Below are 13536 nucleotides of genomic sequence, written 5' to 3'. Positions count from 1 at the left end.
ATACCAATTTTTTTTTAGTTTCAACACAACCACCACTTCTACAGCTTTATATTTCTCTCCCTATCAAATATTGATAAAGTCACATACATAGATAACTTTTATAACCCTGTAGTATACTAAGATAACAAATTAAATACTTCATAGAATATCCTGTAATGTTGCTTTCTTCTTCCACTGCCATGCACAAGTTTTCTATGCCTGGTATTACTAAAATCCGCTCAGGATTGTCGCTTTTGTAGAATGTTCACTATATGGTAGTTACATTTGCTAAATAACTTACTCGATTTTTCCATTCTTGATTTTATTACAGATTAAATCACTGATTACAGATTAAGTTGCTGATAAGAATAGACTTGTCATTTGCCTGCCTGCAGTGGGTAAACCCCTGCCCTTTTGCCCAGTCCTCCATCCTCAAGAAACTGAGAGGTGGAACAAAGAATGGCTGGAAAATGTGCCCCATAGTGATTTCCCATGTTTATGTGGTCTTACCATGGATATTAGGGAAAATTCTAGTGTGTCAGCAAGAAGTGATATCACAACCTTCCCCAGGCTCCGCCTTCAGAATCTTCTAGCGTTTGCTCTGCAACTGTAGATAAGATTGATAGACCAGATGTTTCGATCTAAAATAAATAAAATGAGAATAAACAGCTTATAGGTCTCCTTAGTGTGTTGTGATTTTACATTATCAATTGCTTAGTCATTGTCTTCGCTGTCACGTCAAACAGAGGTCATGTTCAGCTTCATTTCACCACAGTTAAGGACAAATGTGCAAAACTTTGCTTGTTGCTTCTTCGAGTGTATGACCCTCCCTTCTTGCACCACTGATCATGGCTAAACACCAACTCTGGTTCAGATGTGACATAGGCAGGGTGTAGAGTTACCAGTCCCCACCCCCCCGTGGGATCAGGGGATCCCCTGCTCCCAGCCTCCACCCGCTGCCACTGCTCACCCAGCAGATGGGGGGTGGGGGAGTGTGGGAAATGGGCCCAGGAGCTCCGGTGTGTGCAGGAATGCAGTCCAGAGCTCTTCCTTGTCACACCAGAATGACATCATTCCCGGTGTGACAAGGAAGAACTCTGGAGCATGCGCACACTTTTTGTGAGTACAAGGCACTCTTGCAAACTCCCCAAATCCCCCACCCCCCGGGTTGGGCTCCAGGGGACTGGCAACCCTAACTGGGGTGTGTGTGTGTGTGGACTAGCTCCAGTTAACCTGTGTGCTTAACCTGCATGCTTGTTTCCGTGTTACCGGTATCCAAAATAAAGTAACTCTGATTTGTGGTTTAAGAAGCAGCAAACCAAAAGTGGTGTTGGGCCACATTTTTCTTTAACCTTAGTTACATGCAGCATCTGAATGCAGCCTCCTCTTGAGTGGGGTCATAGCTTTTGAACTCAAAACTCTTGGAGGCTGCTCCACATGGCAGACTTTTTGCATTCAGCAGTTCCCCATAAACTTCCACCAATTCCACCATGTTATTTGGGGCGAGGGGGGAATTTCCTTTGGGGGCAGATTGCCATGGCAGACTGGCATAGCACAGAACCGGCTTCCCGTGGGCACTCAACCAGTGTCTATTTCTGTGCACTGGGACTAGCAGCCGCTCTGAAAAGTGGTTGTTGGGGATTTTCCAGGCTGTATAGCCGTGGTCTTGGCATTCTAGTTCCTGACGTTTCGCTAGCAGCTGTGACTGGCATCTTCAGAGGTGTAGCACCAAAAGACAGAGATCTCTCAGTGTCACAGTGTGGAAAAGATGTTGGCAGGTAATTTATATCTACTCAGGAAGGTGGGGTTGAATAGATATAAATTACCTACCTACATCTTTTCCACAGTGTGACACTGAGAGATCTCTGTCTTTTGGTGCTACACCTCTGAAGATGCCAGTCACAGCTGCTGGCGAAATGTGAGGAACTACAATGCCAAGACCGTGGCTATACAGCCCGGAAAATCCACAACAACCATCGTTCTCCGGCCGTGAAAGCCTTCGACAATAGCTCTGAAAAGTAACCATATTTTGCTGTGGCTTGGGTTGGTTGGTTTCAGGGAAAAGCTTTTGTCCAGCATCTAACTTTTTTCCCACTGCTGCTTTGGTGACTGCTCCTTCTGTAAGTGGTAGAGGTGATGGTTGCCATCAGTATACTGTAATCTTCTTGGTCGATTGCTTTTTTCTTTCGTGCTGGTTTTCATCCATGCCTTCTTCTCTCCATGTTCTTGTTCTTAAGGACAACCCAGCCCAGGGATAATAGGGGCTCCTGGATTTCCTGGTGAGAGAGGAGAAAAGGGGGACAGGGGCCCCCCTGGACTTCCATTGTTTGGTCCAAAAGGAAGAGACGGAGTCCAAGGCCCTCCTGGCTTACCGGGGCCTCCGGGGCCTCCTGGCACTGCAGGCAAGTCAATCCGATTACCCACAATATACAATTTTGTATGTACAGAAAGAATTCAGATAAAAAGAAAAATACCTTCTACATTTGTTTTTAAAGTTAAAATCAATCACAAGGGGTGGTATTTTAGCTTGATGGTAGCATGGGGGAGAGGAATTTTCATCCATGCCATCTTCCAGTTTCTACCCATAGGTCCATTACTAAACAACAATGGTTCGATCCAAAGGTGCCATCCTGCCAGCATTATGACAACCAACATGACGAGCCAGCAGCATAGTGTAGTGGTTAATGTCAGAGTACGAGCTGGGAGACCCTGTTTTGAATCCCAGCTCTGCCATGGAAGCTCACCGGGTGACCTCGCACTAGTCACACACACTCAGCCTAACCTACCTGTCACAGCAGGTTGAGATCCAGGGAAGCTCTCTGTAGGCTGCCACCACTCTGGTACAGGTTTCCTTGGAAGGGAGCCCTTCTGTTTACTCTTTCCCAGTAGATTTGATTTATTGTGTGACCGAATGAGGCGTGAGGACCCAGGGAGAATAGTAAGGAACTTTATTTAAAAGGTTTATTAAGAACTGGTGTTCAAAAACGCATTTAACTAGACTGTTCTTAACTGTCTCACTCTTTTGGAATGAGGGATCCCTCTGTCTGCAGCAGTCTCTCCTCAGCTCTCCCTTCTCTCAGGCACCATCCCCCTACTTTCCTATTGGTGCAATATTCCCTCAGAATCCCCTCTTACCCAATCACAGGGGCCGAAGGGAACCTGGGAAATGTAGGCCCTGCAGTCACCTTAGTGCAGGCTTCCCCAGAGCCACTAGGCTTCACTAGGCCCAGGCTCATAACACTATGTTGCGAGAATAAAATGGAGAAGGGGTGAATGTGCTAAGCTGATTTGATTCTCCATTGAGGAGGAAAGTGGGGTATAAATTAAAAAATAAAACCCAGCAGTGAAAGAGGAGAGGGCGATTTTTGCCCATTTCCCCTTCCCTCTGCAGAACCTTACTTTGCCCCCCTTGACTCATGAGAAGCAGAATTTCGGAGAGGGGGGCTCTGTGGGCTGCAGCAGGAGCAGAGGGGGGGCAGGCCTGCCTCTCCAGCTTCATTCCATCAGCAAAGCTTTTTTTTTCCCAAATAGTATTTTATTTGGATTTTGACCTAAACTCAAGGTTGCAAACCGGGATGTGTGGCCATAGCTTTGTTTACTGCTTTTTAAACGATGGTAAGCGAGCTGTTCTCTCTCTTGAGCTGGAGCTGTTAGAGGAATGTGGAATCTAGGGTTGCCAGCCTCCAGGTAGTGGCGGGAGATCTCCCGGAATTACAACTGGTCTCCAGGCCACAGAGATCAGTTCACCTGGAGAAAATGGCTACTTTGGGGGGTGAACTCTATGGAATTATGCCATGCCAAGGTCTTTTCCCTCCCCAAAACCCACTTTCTCCAGGTTTCTCCAGGTTTCACCCTCCAGATCTCCAGGAATTTCCCAACTTGGAGCTGGCAACCCTAGTGGAATCTCCAAAAACTTTCCCCCCTCTAATCCTAAAAAAACCCAGCTCCCTCAAACAAAAGGCGAAGGAGGGAAGTGTTGCACAAAAGTGCCTTCCCCCTTGCTCCTTCCAATTCGCCGAGCAAAAGAGAGATGAGACAGACAAGGTCTGATGTAAAGAACAACGTATATTTGCAAATAGGGTACAGGCTACAAGTGAGCTCAGAGTGTACCAGAGAACAAAGGAGCACATGCTACTTTTAAGGGCTCATGACATCATTTTGGAGAAACGAAAGTCACATTCAAAATAAGCATCTGATCTTTTTATACCTTTAGACTGGCTATTCTCCATTTCTCACTCTCGTGACAGCATCGCGCACACACACCTCTCCAACGGGAGGGGTGGGGGGAGAACTCATAATTCTTCCTTTGTCTCTACCCCTGCCTCTGCATCACAGGAATGTCCAGTTATCTATCTCCTGAAGGCTAAACTTCTCCCCTCTTCTTTGGTATATAGGCAGAGAGGCCCTGCGGAGACTAGTTATTTAAAACATGCATAGAAAATACATTTTGCGTCTCTTACTAGTGTAAATTCATGATTACATAATTGATCCAAAGTCTCTACTAAAATTTGCTAATCCCACAGAAGTATGAGTTTGAAGGAAAGGTGCGAAACAAACTTGTGTGTAAATTGTGATCCGCCCTGAGCCTGCTGGTGTAGGAGGGCGGAATATAAATCTAATAAATTAAATTAAAATTAAACAAAAAGACAGGACTGCACTGCAAATGGGATTCAGTAAATGGCATCAGTACAGTTGCCAAAAAAACTGGGAAAATAATTGCAATAAAGTACACACAGCCCCTTCATTTTTAATAATTGGTTTAGTGCCATCACAGACCAAATGGCTATGCCACTTTAGTGGTTACTAGAAAGGGGTGTGTGGGGGGGGGGAGACTTGGTGTTCATTTCAGTTACTCATCTGTAGGCTTAGTTTGAGTTGTGGATTAAGAGGCTGCCTCATAAGCTTCATAGCCAAGAAGACGTGCATCCAGCCAGTTAGTTCTGAACATGGAAGGGCAGCTTTTCCTGACCATGGCTCAGTGGATGTTTAGGGCTCCTCCAGCCAATCTTGTTGGATACAATCGGTGCTTTTTTTCTTTAAAAAAAAGGTTAAGGGTACTCTCAGTTGGAGTTGGTTTAGCGGGAATTCCAAAATTTTAAAATTTTTACTTTCTCCCATTAGATTCACAAAAAGTTTAGGGGTATGCGTAGCCCTACGTAGCCCCAGAAAAAAAGCACTGGATAGAATCAAGTTGGTGGGTTTAAAGGAAGGGATTGGCTCGGTCTGGTCTTCTCAAACTGACAGCTGCTCTCCAGGGGCCCAAGTAGGAAAAGGTCTTTCACATCACTTATTCCCTGATGATTTTAACTGGAGATGCCAGGAATTGATCCTGGGACCTTCTGTTTGCCAAGCAGATGCTCCACCTCTGAGCCACACCCCCTTCCCTGCTCCCCCTTTGCATGTCCCTAGCCAGCAGTGTGGGTTTTTTTAGTTGCAACAGCCAGTTTCAAGCCAGTGACATCATCAAGGTAGCTTCATAGAGCATCTGTGACCTGCCACTTTGCATGTTATGTCATAAAGGTGCATATCGGAGCATCATCTGAATGGCTTGGGTATGGGAGAAAAGTGCTGTGTGACCTAGCCTCGGGCAAGAAGGGATTACCCCTCACATCTTCACACGACTCCGATCAGTCAAAAAGGATTTGCTACTTATTCTTGCTTGTAGCTGTCCGTGTTGATGACTCGGATTCCTCTGAGCGACAAAGGTCTTAAGTCTTTGCCTTGACATGTCGGAACCGTGTCCTTCTTTCTTATTTTCAAATTGCAGATGGAATTCTCGGATGTCAGCCTGGGTTCCCTGGCGATCCGGGTTCTCCGGGCGTCCCTGGCCAGCAAGGCTTCTTGGGAGAAAGAGGAGAGAAAGGTAACACCGTTGACCTTGGTTGTGATTTTCCTAGTTCTATGTTCTTGTCTGTCCAAAAATATATAGTGAGATTACCTTTATTTTATGCTTGAAGGGAGTTTCGGGCAAAAGAAGGAAAGGCTGTTTTATGAAAAGGGCTGGACAGAATCATATTGGCATTCATGGGTAGACTGGCCCTTCTGCTTACTGGGAGAGTTCCTAGTGAGCCACAGACAGCCAGGAGCAAGATGGGCCAAGAGGTTCTGGCAGGGTGCCCTTGGTCTGGGAACTGGCCTTCCGTGGCAATTGTTTCAGCCTGGATCTAAGCCGAGCCAGCACTATGGGGCCCAAACCCTGTAGAAAGGACATAAACTCCTAGCCTGGGAACATGGCACCTCCTCTGGACCAGGTCCAAAGTTTATTGCACTTCATTCCCCATGACTCAGCAGTGGTTGGACCCATTCCTAGGTGCTCTGTCTCTGCTCAGTTGAGGCCATGTTGGGCTGCCAGCATGTCAGTCTGCATGTAACCTGTTCTTGGGTCACAAGTGGGTTTTGTCACCTAACACCACCGTGATATGTCTCAGGGAGTAGAGGCCAGCTACAGTGGCGAGCACACCAGGAGATGTGCCTTCACCAGCTTTCTCTTCAGCCACTTCTGCCTCTGATGAGCTCTTCTTGTTGGAGTAGCATCTTATCAGCACAGCTCCTGGCTCCTTAAGCTCCTGCTCTGATCTGGGAGGTGACTGCTTGGTTCTGGCCAGCTCAGGGGCGGCTCCAGTGGCTCCTGTTGGCGTAGATGCCTAGAGACCGGGCACCAGTGGACCGGAGCCAGTAGTGACTGATGGAGTGGAAGCCTGGGCAGAGGAGGCACTCTTTGGGAAAGGAGCTTGTGCTTTTGAACTTCATCCACTTGAGCTCCTGGATCAGAGCCTTGTATAGAACACTACAGCCTACAATCAGTGCCAATACCAATTATTTCTCTTTCCCAAAGGGGTCATTCCATTGTTTGTGGGTGGCGTCCAGTCACGTGTTGGTCTGTTGTTTGTGGATGGCATCTCTGGTTGTGTGTCTGTCCAGTTCATTGTTTGCGGCTGGCATCTCTAATTATGGCCATTTCCAGACACCTTGAATAATGCACTTTCAATGCACTTTAGCAATCCTTTGGAAGTGGATTTTTTGTTCCACACATGGAAAAGCAGTTCCAAATGTTCACTAAAGAGTATTGAAAGTGGATTATCCAACATGTGTGGAAGCAGCCTATATGTTGGTCCGTCATTTCTGGATGGTATCTCTGGCCCTTTATATGGTAGTCCAAGGAGCAATAAAGTCAGCTACCTTCTTGTCTCACTGTGACTTGTGATTTGGATCCAAGTACTCTTTTGGAAACTCTGGATGAGGTCCAGATACTTGACTGCTAGTTGGTATAGCAGCTGCGTTTGTTGAAGGGCTAGTGGGCTGTACCATATGGAGCTGCCATTTTGGATTGTACTTAGAATACTCATATGATAATGCTAAGTAGATGCCAGTCCCAGCTACACCTCCACTCCGGGATGTCATCACTGAGCACAATACAGTCAGTTCAACATGGGGGAGATACGATGAACTATTGAACACATGTGGGAAGGAGCAAGGTTGGTCCTCTCCTGCCCCCTGGCAAGACCCTGTAGCCAGGCCTACAGGTTACACAGTAAGGTAGTGGGGAGCTCTGGCAAGAGTCCTCTAAACCATGGCTTCACTGAGCACATGGCCAGTCAGTAAGGGGGATAACATGAGTCTTGAGAAAGCAAGTCCCCCATCCAGAAAAGCACAAGTGCAGCTGGGTATTGCATAGTGCAGGACCCAAGAGAAGAGACCGCGCTCTCTTTCTGCTACTCCCAGGTTGCCATTAAGGATGCTTCTCCCCGAATGTACCTACTGAATGCCACAGGCAATGTGAGCGCTTCACCTGGGCTGGATGAACCAAGTGCAAGTTGACTGCACAATGCAAGTTGACTGTGTAGCCAATTCCCATTGACATACAACCAGCCACCTGCAATCTACAACCCAAAGCTGGGATTGCAACAATGGCTGATAATGCTCCTGTTGAGTGTGAGGGTGTATGCTATTGTCCACTCCTTGTTTGCGACTTGCCCTGTTGGGTCTTGCAGAACTCCACTCGAGTGAGGCTGGGTCTCGTAGGACTACTGTGTGCACCTTGAGATCATCCTCCATGTCTGAGCCTTGCTTCTCTGAGAACTCTGTTGTCCGTGGCTCAGGGAGGACAGGTTTCTTTGGAGTTATGACTCCCTGTCTGCTAGTGAACATTCATTCCCTTCTTCTCATCTACATGTGAAGGCATGCGGAGCTGGTCCCTCTTGGCTCTGTACCAGATGGACACTTGCAAGCTATTGGGAAAGAGTATTTTGCATGCAGATGGTTCTGTGCGCATTATTTTGTTATGGCCAGGGATATAGGAGTGATGATACAAGCTTGCACTGCCACTTGTGATCCACAGGTTTTTAAAAAATAATCTTGCTCAGACATCTTGCTCAAACATGTCTGTATGTTTTTTCATTCAGGTGAAAAGGGCACAAGTTGTCTCTCCTGTGATGTGCCCATCCTTCCCGGACCACCAGGTCCCCAGGGGCTCCCGGGGGAACCAGGTAAGGCACAAAATAAGCGCTCCGCTAGGTTGCAAAGGGAAAATTCCAACAAGATTTATTCCCGTTTGTCGATTCGACAGATTGCTTCATATGCAAAAGAACACAACTGACTTCTGCTGTAACACATGTGACCATGAAGTCAGTGAATTTTCCCTGCTAGCTTCCATCAGGACAGAGACTTGTCAGTGGCAAGAATACCAGAACATCAGGTTATTTCTACACAAATGGAATTTGGGCTCTCAAGCACATTGGTGCGCTAATTGCGTTCCCATGAATCCTTCACTTGTGATTGCAGTAGCATCCATCCCCACTTCTTAGATCGCTGAGAACGGGATTGTAGGACTGTGTTCCAATTTGCATGGTGACTTGTCGATGGCCCCTTAAAAATCAAGTTTATGTTGACTGACGACGGTCCGGGAAGCTCTATAAGCACTTCAAAGCGGGTGTGCTAAATTTTATTGGCCTACTGCATCAGCGTTGAACCATGACAATGCATACCTCTTCTTGCGATCCATTTTGAAGAATGAAATTCATAGTCAGTAAAGCTGGACTGAGAATCCAGTCCAAAGGAACAGCCTTCCTTTCGAGATCTGTACTGTGATTGGTAAATACCTAGATTCATGAAGCAAGGTACTGATGTCTTCTCAAAGCTCCCCAGGGGCACTTTGGCCCTTTTAACTTATTGGGAAAGTGCTTGGCGGGCTGCTGCTTGCCTAGGACCTTGCCAGTGGGGAAGACAAACGATGCAGGTTTACCCATCACCGCCTCTTGTTCCGGCATCAGGTGGGGATGAGTCGAACTGCCCCAAGCAGTACTGCCAGTGTCCAAAAGACCACTCAGCCCAGCTTGCTCCATCGTAGCTTCCCTGTTGGCCATTGAAGTAGCCACATCAGTGGTGAGCTTGCCCTATATGGCTAGCTCTGATGGATAGTTGTTATTCATTTATTGCAGACATCATTTGTCAGGGCAGACTGTTGCCAGTTCAGGGGTTCCCAACCTTTTCAAGCTTGCAGGCTCCTTTGGAATTCTGACAAAGGGTGGTGGGCGCAGCCACAAAATGGCTGCTGCAGGAGGTGGGGCCAGCCACAAAATGGCTGCCGCAGGAGGTGGAGCTGACCACAAAATGTCAGGGAGTGAGGTCATGCATAACTCTAATAGAACTCTTTAACATTTCAGGCAGAAGCTCTGTTGAACAGGATGTCTTTAAAAACAAACATATTGTTGAAAAATATTTTCTTGCAAACCACACCACACCAAGTAATTCAAAGTAATATCCAAGAATTCAAGCCACAATATTGTGGCTACTGAGAAAATGCTATTTGTTTCCCATTCTCTCTCTGTCCCCCACCCCCTGCCCTGTCCATGGCAAGTCCAACCATTTTTGCAGATAAGAGCTCCATAACAGCGGTTCTGTAAATGTCTCTGCTACAGCCATACCATTTAGCAACCTTTTATTTTTGTTCCTGTATTTCTGTAAAGGCAAAGTATTCCTGCACTAACACTGCAGCCCTAAATAGAGTTACGGTGTTCTAGGTCTATTGAAGTCTTAAGATGGCAGTACTAACCAACGGAGTACCAAAATACTCCTGTGAATGAGTGGGGAAGACCTGCCAGGTCTCTCTGCTTCAATGCAGGAATTTAGTCTGAGCATTCTCTGTATTTTTTTTACCGATTGTGGCTAGCATGAGTATGTCACTAAATAAAAAGTCTCGGGTTAGGTTATTAAAAGCTTTTAACTGTTTTTGAGTTGCAGTTTACCTTAATCACTTCTGCAAATATTTTTCCCTTTAACTTTGAACTGAGTCTTGAAAGCAAGTACTAGAGAGAGTCTTTGCTAGCTGCAATGACCCCGCCCCCCAATTAACCTCATTAATTTTCTTAGATAATTATCGCTCAGGGTGGGTAAGAGCTGTTGAGGAGAAAATACAGCTTTATGGTTTTACCCTCTCAGCTCTTCAGCATCTCGAGTTCTTGGAAACTGGAGAAATAATAAAACAACTGATATAGGATATAGCTCTTCAGCTATATCCTATAGCTACGGATCATGGGACTAATCTGCTCTGGTGGCCAGGAACTGTGGCAAACATTTTGCCCCAGCAAAACCTCTGCCCCAGGGGTCGCCATCCTTTTTAAGCTTGTGGGCACATTTGGAATTCTGACAGTGTGGTGTGTGCAGAAACAAAATGGCTGCCGTAAAATGGCTGCTTCAGGAGGCAGAGCCAACCACAAAATAACTGCCATCTTCAGTCACACAGTGAAGACCCTCGTGCTGTCAAAGCTGCTTCTGCCAAAGCAATGTTTTTAAAAAACTGCACAACCGATCAATATTCCAATGGCCAATCTGATGCCATGCTTTGCAAAAGCTCCATCTGGTCCCACCCATTTTCTAAAGATACTTGACGGGCACCACAAAAAGTATCAGCAGGCACAATTTTCCCACAGGCACCACGTTGTGGACCCCTGCTGTACACATTAGATTTCCCTAAATACCGTAGAGCCTTTACATTGGCCCGCTTTATGGTTACCTTCAGTTCTTCTGGAAGGAAGATACTCACATACTCCATGCCCCTAGTATATCTGCCTCTGTCAATCGGGCACAGTTGAAACAGTCAAACATGTCCTTTTGCATAGCTCATTCTACGAGGACATTTGGAAAATCTATTATCACCCCAAACTTAACCAAATATCCTGGCAGATCTGACGATTTCTATACCTCCTTTCTTCTTGTTGATCATTTGAATGAAACCACCTTTAAGGTGGTAAAATTGTGTGCTCAACAAGGAAGCAATTTACTATTTTAACAATTTCTCCATTATTAACAACACAATGAATCCGTCACAGTATTTATTATTTTTTATTCTTATTTATTACTTTTTCTTGTTTCTTATTTTTTATTCTTTTATTTTTATTCTTTTATGTGGTTTTTTTAATGCATTGTTGACTTGCTTGCAAAGCCTCTGCTGTACGGTACTGTTAGTAACCATTCACACTTCTCAGTTCAATGAATTTCTTTCCCCTTCTTTGAAAGGCTTTCCGGGCTCCCCAGGTGCTAAAGGGGACAAGGGCATTGCTGGGTACGACGGCATTCCTGGAGTGACGGTAAGTGATGCCTCACAACTAAGTTTTAGTTCTCTATCATGAGAGAATTCCTGGACTCCAGTGCAGGCCATAAGTTCTGTTGAGGTGAATGGAGACAAGGTCACATTTTGTTATTTGGGGATTGAAGTGACAGCCCTCTCAGATGCATGCGTTGTCCACGTGGATGTCCATGCTCAACTAGAAATGTGCCTCATTGTGGGTGAGTTCAGTAGCACCTTTAAAACTAACCAACTTTATTGTAGCATAAGTTTTCGAGAACCACAGTTGTCTTTGTCAGATACATGGAGGGTATGAATTGGCCAGAGATATGTAAGTGGTGAGAGGAGGGGGGAGTCGATGCACATCAGTTTCAAAAGTCATGAAAGAGGTGGAGTGCACAATTAAGGCTAGGTGTGACCCCTCCCCTCCATAGCTGAATCTGAATGGAATGTAATTACCTTACAATCGTATCTGCTCCAGTGCTCTTGATCGGGACTCTCACTTACCTTACAATCATATCTGCTCCAATGCTCTTGATCAGGACTCTCACTTACCTTACAATCGTATCTGCTCCAATGCTCTTGATCAGGACTCTCACTTACCTTAACAATCGTATCTGCTCCAATGCTCTTGATCGGGACTCTCACTTACCTTACAATCGTATCTGCTCCAGTGCTCTTGATCGGCACTCTCACTTACCTTACAATCGTATCTGCTCCAGTGCTCTTGATCGGGACTCTCACTTACCTTAACAATTGTATCTGCTCCAGTGCTCTTGATCGGCACTCTCACTTACCTTACAATCGTATCTGCTCCAATGCTCTTGATCAGGACTCTCACCTTACAATCGTATCTGCTCCAATGCTCTTGATCGGGACTCTCACTTACCTTACAGTCGTATCTGCTCCAATGCTCTTGATCGGGACTCTCACCTACATTACAATCATATCTGCTCCAATGCTCTTGATCGGGACTCTCACCTACATTACAATCATATCTGCTCCAGTGCTCTTGATCGGGACTCTCACCTACATTACAATCGTATCTGCTCCAGTGCTCTTGATCAGGACTCTCACCTACATTACAATCGTATCTGCTCCAATGCTCTTGATCGGGATTCTCACTTACCTTACAATCGTATCTGCTCCAATGCTCTTGATCGGGACTCTCACTTACCTTACAATCGTATCTGCTCCGATGCTCTTGATCGGGACTCTCACTTACCTTACAATCGTATCTGCTCCAATGCTCTTGATCGGGACTCTCACCTACATTACAATCGTATCTGCTCCAATGCTCTTGATCAGGACTCTCACCTACATTACAATCGTATCTGCTCCAGTGCTCTTGATCAGGACTCTCACTTAAGAGAGAGATCGGGACTCTCACTTAAGAGTCTACTCCCCCCTCCCCTCACCAGCTCTGGCCAGTTTCTTCTTACCCTCCATGCATCTGACGAAGAGAACTGTGGTTCTCGAAAGCTTAGGCCACAATAAATTTGGTTCGTCTTAAAGGTGCTACTGGACTCTTTACTATTTTGTGACTACAGACTAATACGGCTAACTCCTCTGGATCTATTGTGGGTGAGGGGGTTACTCAGTGCTTTCATCCCCTAATACCTGAGCTATGGGAAGAGTTCCATGCATTAGGACTGTGAGTAATGTTCTTACTCGAGCATGAAGATGCTACAAATTCAACCACTGCTGCACCAGACCATTAGGAGAGAATGATTGTGCTGGAAATGACACGGATATTTTGCAAAAGGACATATTTTTTTCAACGAGGCGTTATTTCAGCAGTGTCATGGATATCTCTCTCTTGGGATAAAATGTAGGAATGCACAAGACTAAGAGCCAAGCTACAAGTGACCCCTGACACAGGTTGGACTCTTGTCAGCTTCCCTCAAGTTTTGATGGGAAATGTAGGTGTCCTGGTCTTACAGCTTGGCTCTCTATTTAATTGAAGTTTACAGAAACCACCCCCACACGCCCAG

The 13536-nt window shown here is 45.9% G+C and overlaps 1 protein-coding gene across 1 annotated transcript in view; it reads left to right on the top strand.

Moving 5' to 3' along the window:
- Positions 1-13536, top strand: part of COL4A1 (collagen type IV alpha 1 chain) — a 185302-nt gene that overhangs the window by 109252 nt on the left and 62514 nt on the right. Inside the window, exons 21-24 of the mRNA XM_054970138.1 lie at positions 2217-2381; positions 5747-5842; positions 8382-8465; positions 11494-11564. Coding sequence (XP_054826113.1) covers positions 2217-2381; positions 5747-5842; positions 8382-8465; positions 11494-11564 — 416 coding nt within the window. The remainder of the gene's footprint in view (positions 1-2216; positions 2382-5746; positions 5843-8381; positions 8466-11493; positions 11565-13536) is intronic.

The sequence above is a fragment of the Eublepharis macularius genome, chromosome 1, assembly GCF_028583425.1.
Source record: "Eublepharis macularius isolate TG4126 chromosome 1, MPM_Emac_v1.0, whole genome shotgun sequence".
Lineage (NCBI taxonomy): Eukaryota > Metazoa > Chordata > Lepidosauria > Squamata > Eublepharidae > Eublepharis > Eublepharis macularius.
Note: the sequence above shows the minus strand (reverse complement) of the source record. Positions and strands in the feature narration are given on the sequence as shown.